This window comes from Thermobia domestica, chromosome 4, assembly GCF_964235325.1.
Source record: "Thermobia domestica chromosome 4, izTheDome1.hap1.1, whole genome shotgun sequence".
Classification (NCBI taxonomy): domain Eukaryota; kingdom Metazoa; phylum Arthropoda; class Insecta; order Zygentoma; family Lepismatidae; genus Thermobia; species Thermobia domestica.
The window spans coordinates 266,513,618-266,533,742 of NC_137457.1; the positions used below are offsets into that span (position 1 = coordinate 266,513,618).

A 20,125-nucleotide genomic window follows, 5' to 3' on the forward strand; every position below is an offset into this window, starting at 1 on the left:
ACTTTAATCATAACTTTGGATAATTATATATACATATTTAGGGGTTCCCTCCAGAATTACAATGTTAAGAATGACTTGTAGTCATGATTCAAAGTTAAGAATGACTGCTGCAGTCCTTCCACCATGCTTTTGCTATTGTAAATATCTTACTTTGATTTCACTTAGCTTAATAATTGATTACATTAGGTTTATATAATTACTGCTTATAATAAAATTTTCACTTCGTTGAAGATCACTACAAATACAAGAGAAGTTTGCGTGTGAGATACCAGCGAGCAAGCGCTTGTTGAAAGTTCATCTGCCTCTCATTGGCCACGTCTGCGACCAAGATGACGTCATGCGCCAGAGCGACAAGAATGTAGCGCTGCATTGCATCCAGCTTGTAGTATTTCCACCATGACCAGGACATTCCAAACTTATCATTGATGTGCAGTATTCACTTTACGTGTTATCATTCTCAGAAAGAAATACTACACCATTTGTTAAAAAAAAACTTTGGGTAAGGAAATTGGTGGTGTAGTGGTAAAGTGCTAGACTTCCAAACAGAAAAACTTGGCTCGATTCCCCATCAGGTAGTATGATTTTTTCGCATAAAATAATGGTTGCAAACAGAGATTCATCTTCTGCTGGAGAACTTACAAGGCATCACTGGCGAATTCGAGTAAACAGTGTGTGTTCTACATCATACACTGTAATAATAAGTATGTTTCATATTTATATTCGTCCCCTCTCTCTTTCTTGACATTTCCCTACCCTGTTTTTGTATCTTTCACTACTCCCCTTCTCTCTGTCTCTCTCTCTCTCTCCGTGTTCCAAAGTTAAAACGGAGCAAGAAAATCTAATTAACAGGGAACTTTGGCGTCGTGTGTTTTGTGCTTTGGGGATAACATCTCCAGTCCTGGTCATCTCTGACAGAAATATTGTTTAAACGCAAAGGAATAAGTAAAATATGTTTTTTATCCTTTGGGTTACCGAGTCTCAGTCGAATTACCGGGTCACTATGGGTTTGAATCCTCGACCCAGTGGTGGTGTATAACCTAACCAACATCATCCGACTACACGATGACCGTTTGAGCTCTAGCGTGTTCATTCTATCTGTGCAAATTAGGTTATATCCGCAAGTTAGGAAATCAATGCTGAATGTTTGGAAGAGAGATTTTCGGAAAAGACTAGAAAACGGTAACCTCTAAGGTTATTTGAAAACAAAATTTTATTTATACTAGTTCGACACAAAATTTGTTTCCATCCTATAATTCAATGTGTTTTATTCCAGTTGAAATTTGAAACATCCATACATCAACTTATGAATCTACAAGGGACATAAGCTTTGCCTTTCGAACAGTTGTAACTTTTCATTATGATACAGTTTGGACTTTTAATATGGGGTATTTCTAATAGAAATTTAGCAGTAAAATAGCACTCATTCAATTTTCTCTTTTTCTTTCTTTTTCTTTTGTTTTCGTTTCTTTTTCTTTTTTGTTCAGTTTGTATTAGTATCTGAAATGGAGGATATGACCAATGCCACCTACTGAGTTTATTAGATTGTATTTTGGATCAGTATGTTCAACTAACAGTACCGGATTTGCAATCGAACCACGCGGAAACAAAGCATGTGTGCTAAATTTTTGACATTATCCTAGATGTGTCTAGGATGTATTTCATTTTATCGAAACTAAAACATGTGTAGTTTTAAATTAGAATTGCGCTCATGTTGTTAGTTAGTTTTAGTATGGGAGAGAAGAAAGGAGGAGAGATATGTGGTCTCTTTACCTGCCACGATTATGGGATAAGAAAGTGTATATTGGGTGGCCTAACTGCACTCGCAATTTTTTAATGCGGAGTGTACAATGGCAATGTCTTACTTGTAGAGGATTTGCTGGAATTCATGCATGTGTGAATGAACAGATTATTAATGGAATGAACATCAGTTTTCCAAGTGTATCTCTTGATAAGAACAGTGATGTGAGAATTGGTGGTGAAAGATTAAAAGTGGAAATGAAAGTATGTTGCAAAACACATTCATAGATCCAATTACGGCTGATTTATTTGATAGTGTACAAACACAGCCATGGGGAGGGAGGGACTGATACTTGAACTTTGGACGATGTCGATGAGGTGGACTTCTGTTCATAAAGAAGAAGAGAATAATATTTTTTCATTTATACTGAGCAGTGTAGTACTAAATTTAGTGCTTTTAATAATAATAATAGTCAGAAGAACTAAACTGCATTCGTTTATCTAACACTATGTTTGTGACTGTGGCGTATAGGCACTGCATTTCATTTTACATCATGTTTATTTCATAAAGCACACCACACTGCTTCTATACCAGTTCCCTTTATACTTGTACTATTTAGATTTGCATTGTATCCATATTTATATTTATTAACTCGCCTGATTTTTGTTGTTGTTGTTGTTGTTTGTTACTTTTCAGCACTATTTGTTTGTAAAACTGCACTTAAACCATCATACATAATTTAATGGAAACAAAGGGATAGCCCAAAGTTAGTAGTGAAGTGATACATTGTGCTAAAATGGAAATAAACGAGGAAGATGATCGGGTATATGATATATATAAAAAGATGTCGTGTTCTTCAACTGTAGGATGTGCGTTTTTGATATATAACGTGATAAGAACGTTTAATGCTATATAGCCGTAGGAGTTGGACAAAGTTGATGGTCTTGCAGAGTAACGTTAAGGTTCCATGGGCTACGATGAACTTTCGAGCGGCGCTTAGGAGCTAGAAAGATCAGTGCTTGCGTTTTGGCAGCGTTTAAACTTAATCGCCGTGTGTTGCACCATTGCATAAAATAATTGAGAGTTGACTGTAAATGTGTGCTGATCTGATGCATGGTCTTGCCCAGAGCTAGAAAGGCTGTGTCGTCAGCGGATTGGAATAAGTACACATTCTGCGTGAGTTGGGGTATATCGGAGTCGTACAGTATATAGAGGAGTGGATTGAGCGCAGAACCCTGTGGTACACCAGAATAGGGAAAAATAGGGTGTGAGACAGCAGATCCAATGTAGACATATCCGATCCGATTAGTTAAAAAGGTATATATGAAACGTAAATAAGCGGTCGGAAGGTTTAATTTCTGCAACTTTCGAATGAGCCCGTAGTGCCAAACTTTGTCGAAAGCTTTTTCGAAATCCATTAAGACGAGACAAGATGGAAGGCCTTTGTTAAACTGATTGGTGATCAGTGTTGACAGACGAAGTAATTGGTCATTAATTGAAAATGCTGGCCTAAAACCTGCTTGATGTACGGGTAATAAATTATGTTCTTGGATATGTACATAAAGCCTCTGGACCGGGATTTTTTCAAACAGTTTACTAAAGACTGTTGTGAGCTGTATAGGACGATAAGAACTTACATCACCTGCCGGTTTATGAGGTTTGAGAACCATGCATATTTTGGAAATCTTCCAATCCAGTGAGTAAAAACCGGTGCGGATAATAAAGTTGTAGACTTCAGCAAGTAACGTGAGTAAAGAAAGCGAAGCCTCCTATAGTAGCCGATAGGAAATTCTATCAATGCCTGGCGCGGTGTTGCGTTTTTTCTGAAGTGTACGTTGGATTTCATGTGTAGAAATTGGTGATGTAAGAGGATCTTCATCATCAATTATGTGTGAAAGTGATAGTTGTAGAGTAGGAATAGTAGCCTAGTCTGTATGGTCATGAGAATGAGGTGATATCCTAGGCGTGAAAACTGACTGTAATTCTGTTGCAAAAGGGTTGGCCTTATGTAGGTCAGTAAAGAGAGGGACAAAGGATACGAAATTTTGGTACTTCTCTGTGTGAACCTGTGGAAAGATTTCCAATACCGACTTGAAGATGCTTCGTCATTTAGTTTATTACATGCACTGATCCAAGTTCGACGTTTATAGGCTGTGAGGTAATTAGTTACTGTGCGATGCCATCTCCGGTGATAACGAAGACACTCCTCGTTTCCGGTTTGTTTGTATTCTCGGAAATGTTGCCGTGATTTTTGTAATAAAGAAGGATAGACTTTTTCCTCAGGGATGGTTTGTTGAACACTGGTATGTAAGATGTCGGTGATGTGGTTGACTGTGGAATACATTTCTTGTTCAGATGTTGGTGGGTGAAGAGTAGAGACCTAGTTATGAACGAACTGACGGAACTGAGGCCAGTCGGCGTTATCATAACGGTGAATAATATGAGGTTCGAGCTGTTATATAGATGGGCGAGCCTTCTTAATGGACAGTTGATTGGACAATGATCACTTCCAATCGTATCAAGAACCTGCAGCTCACAGTAATTTGCAATCGATAAGGAAGTGATTACTACATCCGGGGATGTTTGACTGGCTGGTCTAGTGGGAGCCGGAAGATTGTGAATGTAAAACTGTAAGGTAGTGGAAATAAATTCCTTAAAACGTTCTTTTTCCCTGGCACTTCTGCTATGAATATTGATGTCAGTCATGATGATTATATTTTTTAAAATTATGGGCTATATAATCGAAAAACGAGAACGGTATTGGATTACCAGGGCTGATATAGATGGTAGCTACATTAATTGTGAGAGAAAGATAATAAATTGAGAAGAAAAGCTAGCTTCATTAACTGTGAGAGAAGGATAATAGAGAAGAAAAGATGTTCAGGTAGATGTGCAAATGCAGGAGGATTATATTCCCGATAAGGTAGTTTTGGTAAAAAACAATCAGTACTCCTGCTTGAGCGCGCGCATGTGCATCATGGTAGTCACAACGTTGAAGTTGATAGCCGGAAAGTCGCGCGGAAATGGCTGGCTTTAAAGCTGTCTCGTTCAGAGCTACAATATCAACTTTTTCTTCTAGCAAAAAAGGCTCGAGAAGCGCTTTGCGTTGATGAAATGATCTGATGTTAACAAAGAGTAAAGTCAAAGCCAATATGTATACTGCCATGTTGGTTTTAGGCTGCTGTTTCTAGAGGTGCAATGTGGAAGTGAACAAAATTGCCCGAGTATGTTGCAGTAAAGTGTAGATTGAACAGAGATTTTGCCGTTGAAATGGCAACAAGTAGAATGTGCTCGCGTTGGAATGGAAAGACATTTTGGAGTACTATTGCATTGTAATGAAGAAGATCTTCAACAGAAAGAGGCTGAGTGATAGACTGAGTGGGTGGTGTGGTTTTATCGAAGCTTTGTATTGGTACTGTGAGTTCTGGGCGTTCTGGTTGTGCTTGTGGTTTACCCTTACAACGGTAACTAAGTTAGATGATTTTCGTTACACACAGAACAAGTTGATGGTTGTTGCTGATTTCTACAGGATTATGTATCGTAAGGTCCACTACAATACCCACATTTAGATGCGTTTGGACACTGGTGTGTAAAGTGAGATTTGTATGTTTGACATTTCTCATACTGGAGTGGTAGAGGCCCTGTCGTCTTAGAAGGTTCAACACGATGGAGTTTTTTTTCATAGATAGGAGCTCTATGAGCTAATAGATAGTCTAATGAAATTTGATTTTGAGATAGAACGCGAACCATGTAAGTGGAGCCATTACTACTTTCAATGCGAATGCATTTGTTAACGTCGATTCCCTCTTGTTTGAGTTCTTCTAGAACCTCTTCGTCACTTATTTCTGGTACCACTCCTTTGATAACAACTGAGAACATGGGTGGTTTTCGAGGAGGTGGTGGTGGTTTTATTTTCCTATCGGTTTGTTTTCTTAGTTTCGCAGTGTTGCCGAAGATCTCATAAGAAGCTTTTTCGGAGTGCTGTACCGAAATTTGGGTCCTTAGAACGAATGATAAATCCATTGCGAGTTTTAACGATATTTTCCATACTGACTCGTGGTAGGTACTTGAAAATCTTCAGAAACACCATTTTAGGATGGGTGTACTTGGTGTTGAAATCGGTAAATAGAAACGTATATATTGGTTCCTTGGCGTTGTAGAAATTAGAAGATGGAGCCGAAGCCATGTCCATTATAGAGTCTAAGTTAGTAGTTAGAACAGGAGATCGAGATCTACCGCGAGGCCGTTTACTTAAATGAGCGGAGTCACCAGAATCAGTACGACCTCTGGGTCTAGTTGCTGGCAAACTGATTTGACTGCCTTAAGGGGGTATTGGGAACCGAAGTTTTGCAAAAAAAAAAAAAAAATGAATATCTCGAAAGCGTTAAACTTACGGAGCTGAAATTCAGCACATTAACTCTTTATTGAAAATAAACAGAAAGTGTCCTAGCATTTTTTTTATAATTCTCCTTCTTGGGGGATCACTTTCTATATATAGAAAACTGATAGTGGGTTGGTTTTGTGAAAATAATCGAAAACGATCTATGTTAGTTTAGAAGTAAATTCGGAAACAATTATTAATTGAGAAACATAAAATAGAGTGCTTCGCTTCATATATCCATTGCTTCGTACTATAATAATTGCTGTAGCATATGTTTATTATATGGAGCGCTTAGAGCACAGGAGGCAATCAACCCACAAAGTTGTAAGAAAAATAGGCATAAAATTTGTAATGTTAGCTTAATTACATGGGAATTTTAAGGTCGGACTGTAAGCACAATTATATGGAAAATTTTACACTTCTTTCCTTTACGTTGGTCTACTTACCGTGATTTGGGACTTTCAAATATCAACCTTTCTTCCACTGAAATGTATCGATAATTCAACAAAGTAATAATTATACCATGATAATATAATTAAAATTCATTGTAATTTGGACCATGACAAACACTTTATCATTTTATATCGTAAAGATCAAATCCACCAGTATTGTAATAAAGCGGTGCTTCAGCGATTGATCGTAGAAATTCAAACTCCGACTAGTTAGAATCTCATAGCCTGGTCTTATTACAAGTGTAAACCCTTTAGTCAGAAGAGAAGAGGTCGTGAATCATATCTCACAGTTGCTGACGATGGGTTTTGGTAGGTCAGAGTGAGTCACAATGGGTGAGAGTGGTTCATGGTAGGTAGTGGGTCGGAGTGGGTCACGGTGGGTCGTGGATCACAATGGGTGGTGGGTTAGTAGTCGTAGGTCAAGTTTTCATTGACCCTACACCATCTCTGGTGCCGTGGCAAACCTATTTCTATCTGGCAACATTGGATTCAACTGGCAATAGCAGTGCACCGATGCAACACACATGAGCTGTGGCGATTCACAAGCTTGCTAACACTGTCTCCCTCTTGCCCCACCATCAAAAAACCCAGAACCACAGACTAGAATATACATACCGTAAAGTTTGCAAAAATTAGGAAACAAGGCGAACCGTAGCGTCTCTCTAACATGTGACGACAGAACTAACCAGTAAATCTGTTAGTCCACAACCCATGACGTCATGCTCGAAAAGGGATGGCAGCGCCACCACACTTACGACGAAACATCGTTCCTACCAAACGAGCAATTTAATAATAAAAATGGTAAAAATGTTCCGGTATTTTTTCAAAAAAATTGCTTTCCCGGCGGGAGCTCATGTGGTTCGGATTCCACGTTAATCAGTAAGTCCACGTCTCATATAGCCTCGCTGCTCAACGGGACGTTAAACTCAAAATAATTGCTTAAAAATTAAGGTTCATCTTCTAGTCCATAGCGTCTTATAGTCCATAAAATACGGTATTTATTTATCTCTAATGCTATTACCCAAAGTTCTCTAATACAGATTGCATCATTTCAGAAAGAAGAAAATGGAGGTTGAATCAGAAGAACAATTACCATCACCGAGGAAAATCGAATCAAAGATCAAAGGATTTCCGTGTATCATGGTAGTAAATGCCTACAAAACTTACGGAAGAGGAAAAACGAAAGTTCCTGTTCTCAAAAGTCTTAATATGACTGTTGAAAGCGGACACATGTAAGTATATTAATCCTCTTAAACTAGTTATTAGAATTTCACGAAATCCATATATAGTAAAAAACAACGATGATATTAATTCAACACAATAGTTCTGTGTTGATTGAGTTATTATAAATTTTGGCACAAGCGTAGTATGATTTTCACTGCATTGCACTTTGAACTAAATTATTAAAATAGCAGTGGTTGAATCAATTATCTGACACGGTTACCTGGAATATGGACTTAGGGTAAAACTCAATTCAAGGGTACACATCTGTTATCGTGATTTTCATCAGAAGAATTGCTTCTTCCCTGGAGATCGTTCCACGTGAATGTGCACAGCACCCTCTGGTGAGTTCGTCATACTTGAAGCGACCACTTTCACGTGTTTGTCATAGCTGTTATCAGCACTTGCCCGCGGCGGTAAGACTTAACGATCCCAATTCAAGGGGACACATTATTAGAAATACAATTCTGAATTCTGGCAAAATTCCTATTTAATCTCTTTAAAGCTGAAGAGGTAATAACGAAAAACTTGAGTGATGTGTTTTAGAATCAGTTTCATTCTAATATAGGTGCCGTGTTATTGAGTCTGTTATTGTTAACCATGAATGATTTTTTTTATTATCGTAAGAATTCGCTTTTGTAAATTTTCTTTTATAGAAACTACAAATGAAGCGATTTACCCTGACGTCATTTTGTTCTTATAGGCCGCGGTGTCCAGTGGTACAGCGTTCACCTCTGGTACATGGGGTTCTTGGTTCAATCCCAGCTCGCGCCAAATGAGCTTTTCGGTGGATAAACACTGTGTGCGTAGATTTTCTCGGGGTTTTCTCGTTTCCTCCTACTTTCTTCATTCCACCATTTCACTCAATTCTGATCATTAGCGTCTCCTTTAGCCTAGCCGGTATAAGCGTGAGACGTAAAACTTAAAGATTTCATTTCATTTTGTTCTGCTTAATGAGTTATATCGACTTTCCCCATCTCTTTTGGATAATTAATAGATATTAATTCTTTAAAGAATTTTAAAAGATTACATAATTGTTTTAGAAATAGGTATATTAGTGCGTACATTTAAAAAAAATCGTAAGTGTAGAACTAGATTGTTATCCGAAAGTATTATTGTAAAGTTTGTTAATTAAATACTTCTGTATTGTTCACGTATCACATCTACTGGAACTTTTTCAGAGTATACGGACTAAATATCGGTAATAAAAGCCAACTCATAGAAAAAAATATTCATATTCCGAGTAATTTTAATGGAAAAGTACTACTGCATTCGTGAAAAAAAAAATAAATAAAACGATATATTTGTTCATGCTTCATACAAACTGTATTTCCTTTTACAAGTTGACCTTTTCTTTAACATCAGGTATTTGAAAAAGACTAGGAAATTATGTTACTTCTGAAAAACATTATTCTTTCAAAAAAAAATAGCAAAACAAGTAAGAACGTCATACAAATCAATCAACAGGAAATAAACTACCAAGCACCAGTAGGTATAAAACTTGTTGCCTTTGTCTTATCATGATTAAAATCATTACGGGAGAGAAAGTCACACATCGTTCTAGACTTATTTAATGAAATAACTTCAATTATTTTTCACAACTAATACAAAATTTTGATTTTGATTTTGATATTTGCAGTAACATTATATAACAATGAATTAAAATGTGCCATTATAGTGCAGTCAAATTAATAAAAAGTAAGAAGCAAATTAGTAACAAGCTGAAAATTGATATAGATGTTGGAAATGGTGTTCTAAGCGACATACTAAAAGTCCCCTGCAATCCCACCCGATCTTCGCCCGCCATTCTGTAAAATGGCCGCTGGAAGTGTCAAATGAACAATACCCAGATAAAATAGCAATATCTTCGCTATCCTTGGATTGTGGTGGATTGTATATAATTATTGTTATCCTTCAAGTAGAAATATGTAAAATGGGAAGATGTATGCGCATAGGAAATAAAAATTCAGAACCCAATTATCTTCTTATTGTAATTTCCCTTCACACTTTGCTCAAGCTTAGGACTGATTACGAATCAATTGTTTCTACCAAACTAAAAACAGTTTTTCCATTGGCATGTTTATGAGTTGCGAAAACATCTTATATCTTGTTGTCTGTAAATGGTAATGGCTAAACAATTCAGATCCTTTTTATCGTCGTCTTCTTTTGACAGGAGGAGTTGGTAAATTCCTAGTCATTATTTTGTTTCATTTAGTTCATAACTTTACTGTGGATAGAAGTACTGCATGGCACGTAAGAAATCTGAAAAAGTTCTTCAGTGGTGTGAAGTCTACTGCGCCATACATATTCTGTTAAGTATGACTCAGTTCTTCTGATACTCATCCTCCCTATGGATCGTCGAATGTCTCGTTTTACTCTCGCTCAATAAAATTCAATCATTGATGGATGTGTTGTATTGTCATTCGAATCAACAAAATTAATTCAATGCATTTATTTAATGAGTATTATATAGATTATTCTGAGCTACAACTGATGGCACAGCACCGGCACAGCTGTGATTTACTGTATCATGCTGGTATCCTAAAACAGATATATCTGCTATATCCTCTCCAGCAATCTGTTTTTATAATTGTGACTGGTAAGATATGATTTCATATAACGTTTTCTACAGTTGCGGCATTTCTTGCTTACACCAACACCATGAAAGCTCTTCTAGTTTGTTGGTCGATTCCTCCAACAACTCATTTGGTGCACATTATACGGCCTCTGTTGTATTTGCGTTTGCTAAACACGCTCTCGTCAACTTCAACTTTGTGGCCCTTACCTCCAGTTTTGGCACTGGTTTCTAACAGCCACATTGCAAGGAGCTCTCTAAATCCATTTAATATTTTTGAAATTGTATTTTGACTGAGACCCACTTCACTTGTAATTACCGAGGCTGGGTATCGCAGAAACCACCCAAGTAGAACGTCAAAAAACAAGTCAAGTTTTACTTTGTTATCAAAACAAAGTGCCATGCCGAATAGAAGATTTCTTCCTACAGTTCCTATCTGTAGCTGAGTTCTTTACCTATTTTTTAAAAAAAAAAAAAGTACTGTAGATTGCTTGCTATTATAATTCTAAATTTGAGTTTTCTATCAAAAAATTAAATAAATATAGTGGTACATATATTAAATATATTGACAAATATGTTATATTCAAAAAGAAAATACAGCAGATTTCTAAAAGTAGTGCTGTTTTTACATTTATCTTTTGTTACTTTTTATAGTCACACATTTTAAAAGAACTTGGTTGAAAATGAACTTAGTACGTAATTAGAATATATATACGGTATATATATATATATATATATATATATATATATATATATATATACCAGTATATATTGTATATTGTGTACATACATTTTGCAATTTTCCAAACATCATGTTTATATTTCATTAAAAAAACTAATGTATTTTCTGTTCATAATTAAAAATGCTGTTATGAACGTGTCATCCATAGCAAATGCTAATGCCCAATATGAGTCTCAAAAATTTTCGATATTAAAGAGATTACCATTTAATAATACAAGATAATTTGTAATAACAGTTATTCTACATGAAAATCGAACTCTTCATTATTTATGACGTTAAGGAAAATATACTGTATAATTCATATTTCTTCGCATTGACAAACTTCTATAAATACTCAAAGGGCCGCGATGGCTCAGTGATAGTGTTCACCTCTGGTGCTTGAGGTCCTGGGTTTGATCCCACCCCTCTCCAAATGAACTTTGTGGTGGACAAACTCCGTGTGGGGTGGGGTTCTCCAGTTTTCTCCCACTTTCTTCATTCCACCATTTCATTCATTTCTTATCATCAGCGTCTTCTTTAGCCTAGCAGGCATAACCGTGGAACGTAAAACTCAAAAATTTCATTTCATTTAATTTTTTTCATAAATACTCATATACAGTATGTTAAGAGATCTAAAATAGCTTACCATTCTCATTTTTACAAATATTACTATTCCCTCCGCATGTACCACAGAACTTCAAAGCTTGAATCAGATGCCATTGCAAAAGAAATTATTTCAGTCCATAAGTGGCGATAGTTCTACGTAGCCCTGTAATGCTTTTAAAGGTGTCCACGTTGACTGGCCTGTAAACTAGTTGACAACTGATTAAAATGTGTACCCTTGAAATGAGATCGTGTAAGTCTTACCGCCTAGGGGTTGGAGCTGATAACAATTATGACAACTGAGGGAGGAGAGTCGCGTAGCATTTCGCGTGGGAAAATCAAGCATTACTAATTGGTCAGGTGGAACGATCTCCAGGAAAGAAGCAAATCTTCTGATGAAAATCACGATAACAGATGTGTACCCTTGAATTGAGTTTTATCCTGGACTTATTTTAGTAACATATCATTGGTATTATTTTGTGTGCAGTTTACCAAAAACTAAGTTTACGAAAGTCATATTTCATCTAAGTAAACAGAAGTGAATATGTTAGTTTGAAATGAAATTAGGTATGTAACATAAATTATGTAATGTAAATTGTTTCAAGAAATCAAATATAGTCGGTAAGGAGGAGGAAAATTGTGGACTTTGATGTTATTTAGTTAGCATGCTTCCTGAAGAAAAGCATTGGGAAATGATAAGCAAAGCTGCAAAAATTTTATCCTGAAAAAGTAACCATGTTAGAAACTAGGTTTCGATAACTTTTTCCGATGTTAGAAACTAGGTTTTGATAACTTTTCCGAAAAAATAGGCGAATTTGATAATCTCGCGATCTCCACATATTTCTATTGAAAAAGTAACTTTTTTTATTTTCCCATAATGCATGGAATAGAGACCATATTTATAAGCGAATTATTTTAATATTACTTTTAGTTAAACTTCAATTAAATCAATTAAGCTTTAAATTAAATTAATTATGTCCTTTGCTTAAATGTATATGTGAGGGAAAGTATGATATCATATAATACTAGATTTTGATAACTTATATAGGTATAGGTTTGAGAAAAAGTAATTGAATTCTATATTTAAATTTGGGGATGACTTCACAGAGATACATGTTTGATGACCTGCCTCAGCACCAGAAGACATAGTTGTTTTTTGATTGCTAACCGTTAGATATAACATAGACACAATTTACCCCCTTACTTCATAACGTTCTTACATGACTATTTTTGTTGATGAAATATATGGGTATCAGAGATTTATTTTGTTGATATTGGTATTTAGCTTCAACTTCATCATTTTATAATAGATTGTAAAATTATATTTTGTATTTTCTCATAATTTTATTATTAAAATTATTTATTTATTAACTATGATATTAATTTTTGTTACACCTGACATTAAAGGAGCAGTTCGAGTTAAAAACAATTTTGGTACAATAGAAAGAGTTTCAAAAAAATAAGAGACATGCATTTTTTTTAAAAAAAATTGATAGGCCGTCTCGTTCAACTTCTATAAGCATTTGTTTTTTATGAATCGCAAATGCTGACGTCAACCGTGGGCTAGCAAGGAACTCCTGTGAGTCAGCAACCATTACCTTATGAGCAGCTGGTAAATCTGGAATAGTGCAATGGGTTTAATAGATTGTTTTGGGTTCGTTAGCAGTCTTGCTTTGTGTTGAATTGTTGAAGTACGTTCATATTAGTTGTTTTTTACAGTATTGGTATTTAAAAAAAAATAGAGAGAGAGAGAGAGAGCAGTAATTACGTAGTGTTGTGCAAAGCACTGTTTCTTCCAGACATGTTTTTGAGGGGCACTGTCTCCCGAGGCTCTGAGAGTGCTCCCCAGAGGAGACCAAAATAATAGGTCTATAATATAATAATAAACATAATAGTACCGTGTGAAAATAATACGTGCCCCTCCCAATATTAAGTGTGCCCCAAGGAACATATTTCTGAAAGAGATACTAGTGCGAAGTAGAAAACACGTGTTAGGTACTGTGAAGTAAGGTAGAAATGCGTAAACACGTGCTGTGTTTTTGGTTGCAATTCTCGTGCAATTAAAGCTGAGAGATATAAAGTATCTTTATTACGTTTTCAAATCGTGAGAAATCACCATATCGATATAAATTATGGATCAACCAATTCAATGTGAAAGATTTTGTGCTAATAAAACCACTCGTGTTTCTTCCAAACATCTTGAAGGTCCGACTTCGGGGAGTCATGTTTACTGAAAGAAAAGCTAATGCCAGGAGAATCATTTACACGCAAACTGACAAAGAATGCTGTTCCAAGTATATTGATAAAAGGTTTAGAATCTGAGCCATTGAACAAGTGCCGATGTATGTCCAGTTACGAACGTAAAAATATAGTACAAGACGCAATTGAAGCTTGTAGTTAAAACGATACATTAGAGGGTAATAGCGACGGTGTCGCTCATGATTCTGAAGGTACTGTTTAAGAAATAAATGTAAATACAACTCCTATACAATGTGAATTGAGAAGTGAAATATACCGGCTTGTAGAAAGAATCAATGACGATGACAGTGTTCCTCAAGACATGGTTCATCGGTTAATTTTTCTGTATGAAGTGACAATGATGATGTAACGGTTGATGAGAGTGTTCCAAGGAGAAAGATGCAAATAAAACAAATTTAAGTGGTAAAGTAAATTTCCGGTTTATTCTGACAAACTTTACACATGTTGTTTCACTTTCCCCACATATGCCGCGCTCCTGTAGATACCTTGAACACAAAATTATAGGGCCAGCATTTAAAATTGTAACAAAACGTGAAAATGAACATACTTATGTTTGGGAATCGGAACCATAATTAAAGAAAAGGTACTTAGGTGTTGTAGTAATCTCGTCCACTCTCTATTGGTTTCGAAATTTTAGTTCCTTTTGTAAAACGCTGAGCTTATGCTCTGTAGGAAAAACTACGTTTTACAGTATTATAAAAACTTTTGTGTAGCCTACCATCAGATATTATTATTTTCTACATCCAAATGACATTTCTAAGTCTTTGCTATCAGTTCTAGAAAAGGAAATCGCACCTTAGAACGTGCAACCGCACCATTCACAAACAAAATGCTTGGTACTGTGTATGGAAGTCTGCTTTCGCAGCTTGACCACGGATGACATCATCACAAAATCTTTTTTTTTTTTTCCTCTATTACTTGCTAACGACTGAACGTATAGTGATCAAACAAACACCATTCCTTTTAGAATGTTTAACTCTACAAATGGAAATAATTTGTAAAAATATACATTTCTAAGTCGAACTTCTCCTTTAAGCATTGATTTTCAATGCTGATATATGTTGCAGCGCTTTACTTTGAAATAACTTGGAAGGATTTTTACCGCTAAAGACATTTACTTCATTATGTCAATTTAGACTTCCGGTGAAAGCGTGGAAAAATATTTGTTACCTATCTTATCGAAAACTAATGTAGATGTCGCTATTTGTATTTCTTTATATAGGACTTTCGATGTTTACTGAAATTGATTTAAAAAATTGTGATATGTATGATATTTAGAGGGTAAATTTGGAACTAGGTGAATATATGGTTATATATATTTTAAAATAATCATTGTCTTTGCAATGCTTTATGAAAATTGTTTTTTATACAATGGAGATTTTTATATACGTGAAATACGCTTATTTGTTTGCCAAGTTTTTTAAGGAAGAAGAATGTGTTAATAGAATAATGACAAAGGGTTTAATATTAGACTTTACATATGATTTTTAACAGTGTAAGTTTTTATTAATTGTAATGAAACAAGGATTTGAACTCTAAGATACATGAACAAGAGTTTTAGCTCGTAATTATTACTGAGAACGTTGTGTACCTTATTCAATAGAACATACGATATTTAACTTTATTAAGGCTTACATTGATGATTTGGTATTGGTTCAGGTTTGGTATTTTAAGGAAGTTTAAATCTGACTGTACACAAGCTTTACCTCGTAATTATTGGAAGGGAGCTAGGATTTATTTAGGGGAAGGTGATTAGTTTTTATACAATATACAGAAGGTATCTTTTGTTATGTAGCAATTTTTCACGCTCCTAAAATGATAACATGTATGTAACCTCAAAATGCAAATAATGTATAACCATTCTGTAACCATAAAGCCATTCTGTAACCACAATGATGTTTTAACTAAGCATTCCTTATAATAAATAAAAACGTCTTAACTTGCTTAGTAACAGTATTTTCTAATGGTTATCATTCATGATAAACGTTTCATCATGTGTTCTTGTAAATAATAGTAATCAACCAATAATAATAATAATTATAAAGCTACAAAACAATATGTATTAAACACTTGATTATTGACTGTAAAATAAGATAATTTTATGAAATAACGTATCCATGCAATAATAAAAATATGTAAATTAGTTATACCATTGTAAATGATCAAATATCCGTCAAATATTGATATAAATATCATTAAAGAATGTTTTACCGAAAACTGTTCCAAATATTGTGTAGATTGTCCAATTCTAATTCAATATTTAAAAAACGTTGCCCTTATTCCTTTATAACATTTTTAAAGGATACAGTGGAAATGTTCAAATTTCAAAAAAAGTAAAGCATCATATCCTATGAGTTATACATTCCAACACAACATAGTTGTACACAGGGTTGTGTATCTCTAAGGCGTTTGTTTCATGTCCAAATGATAATGAAAAACGAAGCCTAACCATTTCTCCAGGCTAAGATGAATCTTTATTGTTTGAATGGTTTGCCCAATGAATACCATATATCACTGACATAATTAATTGTGTATGTAATGTTTTTGCTTATTACATACTGCATACAAGGAGAAACTAAACACTGAACATACATGAATTAGAAACTCCAACCGGAAGTAGGCTCAATATTGCAAATGGTGCGAGATATTGAAAAAATAACCGAAAAAATCTCCCCTTTATAGTACCCCTTGCCGACTTTATCAAGACGTCGAGGGCCGCGGTGGCTCAGTGGTAGGGCGTTCACCTCTGGTGCTTGGGGTCCCGGGTTCGATCCCAGCCCCCGCCAAGTGAACTTTGTGGTGGACAAACACCGCGTGCGTGGGTTTTCTCGGGGTTCTCCCGTTTCCTCCCACTTTCTTCATTCCACCATTTCATTCATTACTCATCATCACCGTCTCCTTTAGCCTAACCGGCATAACCGTGGGACGTAAAACTCAAAGATTTCATTTCATTTCATTTTTTTTATCAAGACGTCTTTTACTTGTGTCTCTAAAGGGATATGCACAGATGTTGTGAAGAATGACAAGGTAATTCATGCTCATGTGTGAATGATGTGCTGTGTAGAGAGCGTAGGTTCAGCTAATATAAATAAAAATGCATAAAAATCCTAACCCTAAAATAAATATTAGCCACATTCATATCAATACAAACCCTCATAAAGTGTCAGGTGTCGCTGAGTATCAATAGGATTCATGTATTATGTATAAACTAAATAGTACTAATATAACATATATATCGTATGAGTTATTAAAATAAACATTAAGTCCAACACCCAAACTACAAGCCAATGCTCACGTTCAAGTCGGTTCAATATACTAAGTCTGGACCAGTAACAAAAATCAACGTTAGCTCCCATAAAATTATTCGTCATGTTTTCCGAGAAGCCCGATCGGACAGTGAGGAAAGGTGCCCATCTTAGATATCTGGGTAAAAATTTCCCATTCAGTAGAAAAGAGGACACTCAATGGGCTAGAAGCTTGGTATCAAAGCCAAATGGTGACTTGATACGTACCATTGCATTCGGGATTAGATAAAACATCAATTCTTGATCAATAGAGGGAGGCGGGGCCAAAAATTAACAAGACTTCCAGGTTCACCTAGAGTTTCAGGATGTTAGATGGACTCTGCCGGGTTGTGGCCATACCGTGGGATTTGGTAGCTGGTATTTGTATTAGCAGGATATGAGCATGCCTTACAATTCTCGAGTGCCATGCCGAGCATGATCTCGTCCTTCGAGTGGGGATTAATGTGAGAGTAGACCACTATCTTGAGTGTATATGGTTACTCATTGTTTCATAAACGGACTCAAGCTTGCGTTTAGAAATTAGCAGGGATATTTATTACCTGCATGTGGTTCTGCCTGTATGAAGGAAGCACTCTAAAAGCACTATAAAGCATACAGGAAAAACAACTTACCCTACCGGGGAAGCAGAGTCTTGTCCAATCTCTTAAATGAACTACTAGCACATGCCATCGGGTCATCGATCATAGTGCATAAAAAAGGAAAGAAATAGTAAAAGGACCTTTATCCCACCGACTGAATTTTTACAATCTGATTAAAGATAAGTTTAATACTTGGCTAGATCAATATTAATAGTCATATCTTTTTAAAATAAAGACTGAAAAGGTAAGCTTTGGGATGAATGCCAGTTAGCAACGCTATTATGGCCTAGATATGGCCTACAGACTTTTGACAGTGTCTGTATATAGATTATATATTACTTTTAAAGTCACTGGTATTGTGTTTGCAACGTGTTATTGATTGAAGGGAGATATATGGAGGAGACAAATGAATTGTTTCCCGCATTACTTTACCGTGTTAGAGCTGCCATAATATATGAGAAGTAACAGTCAGTAGACACAGCTCATTTCCCCTTTTTGTTGTGATGTTGTATATGGTGGTTGAGATTTGAAGAAAAACTGGAAACGTTAGGAAAATTGTCAACACAAAGTAATTGTGTATCAATTTCTAGAAAAATATATAATTCTTACTAGAAACCTATATCCAAATTTACTAGTAAAACTATAGTAAAAAAATATTGAACTTCTGAAAAGAAGAAAATTCCTACTTGACGCTTTTAAAAATTGTATTCAATGTTTACAAATTTCTTTCTCATGGAACAGTTAAGTTAACAGCAACCTGTATTTCTTAATGTTAGAACCCATCTTCAATAATTTTACATGGGGTGCGAAATCATAACTCAAACAGAAACGTAAAAAAACTTAGCACTTAAACATATCGACACATAGATGCACATGTTTAGCCATCCATAATAAAGACCAATGATCCGTTAACCACTAAGTCACCCATTAATTACATATTATAATACATATCAATTACATATGAATTACTGTAATTACAGTACTTTGCAATTTTCTGATAGTAGTTTGAACTTATTCACCCTCTAGTACGTTTTTAGTGGGAGGGAATTTTCTTCCAAACACATTAAGTGGGGTAATTGTTCCATACACTCAGGATTTCGTACCCTGATTTTTATATATTCAACGCAAAATAGCTTAAAAGTATATACACAACTGCTCTAACACAAATTTGATCTTTTTACACAAATGTGGCTTAACTTATTATTCTTATTTTTTTGGAAATACTTATGCGAATGCAAGAAATTTCTTGTAAAAACAGTACTTCTGACAACGCTGCCATAACCCTTATGTTACTTGTAAAGAACGAAATTAATTTACAATCTTGGCGTCTGCATAAATTGATAATGTGTAAATACATACAAAATAGTTTTACAAGAAAAGTGTACAAAATATTGAGTATATTATCGTCGAAATTTATCCAGTTTTATGGTACCTTTTTAGTACAGAAAATTCATCACTCTTAAGCCACGTAAGAAAAACAGGATCACAACCAAACTCTAAATTGCATTAAAGTTTTTTCTTTCTTTTATTAATTTCAGTTATGGATTACTCGGTCCAAGTGGTACAGGGAAGACTACGCTTATGAATTGTATTCTAGGTTTACTGAGATTGGATGGAGGACAGATCTACATCTTTGGGAAAAAGCATGGGGATAGAGGATTTGCAATTCCTGGTCCCGATGTTGGTTATATGCCACAGGTAAATTCATGCTTATAATGGAAATATTTCGAATGATATTATAGATACAAATTATGTAGATGTGTACAATACGATATATATATATTATAAGTAGAATCAAAACCAAAGTTCTAGCGCACCATCCCCTCCAACCCTGAGTGTCCATGGCACCCCTCACTAACCATAGGGCTCCTACAACTTCTGACTCTATAAAAAAAAAGAGATTATGAACGTGAAGAACAAAGAAGAGAATAAGGAGAAGAGCAGTAGTGTGATAGTGGAACAAAATTAATACATAAGAAGGGAAAGCCTGAAAAACGAAGAGAGAGAGAGAGAGAGATTAAAGAAACTGAGAAAGAGAAAAAAACATGGTGATTGAAAAAGCAGGCAAAGGAGGTGCTGTCGTAATAATGGAGAAAAAACAGTATTAAAAATTTTAGATGATCTATGTGACGGGACATACGAGTTCATACGAAAAGAAAATATAAAAGGGTGAGGTATTCAAGAAGGTGGTTGAAAATGGAAGAAGACAAGGATTTAAGAAGTGGGTGAAGTAAGAAGGCAGAATAACAAAGATGACGGGCTTACTGAAGATTCATAAAGAAGATATTGAGG

The 20,125-nt window shown here is 35.4% G+C and overlaps 1 protein-coding gene across 2 annotated transcripts in view; it reads left to right on the forward strand.

The window, feature by feature from the left end:
- The window catches only part of LOC145683502 (ABC transporter G family member 23-like), a 259,118-nt gene that overhangs the window by 25,724 nt on the left and 213,269 nt on the right, over positions 1-20,125 (forward strand). For both annotated transcript variants that reach the window (XM_081754841.1, XM_081754842.1), the window contains exons 2-3: positions 7,627-7,803; positions 19,372-19,531. In XM_081754841.1, coding sequence (XP_081610967.1) covers positions 7,637-7,803; positions 19,372-19,531 — 327 coding nt within the window. In that variant the 5' untranslated portion in view covers positions 7,627-7,636. The remainder of the gene's footprint in view (positions 1-7,626; positions 7,804-19,371; positions 19,532-20,125) is intronic.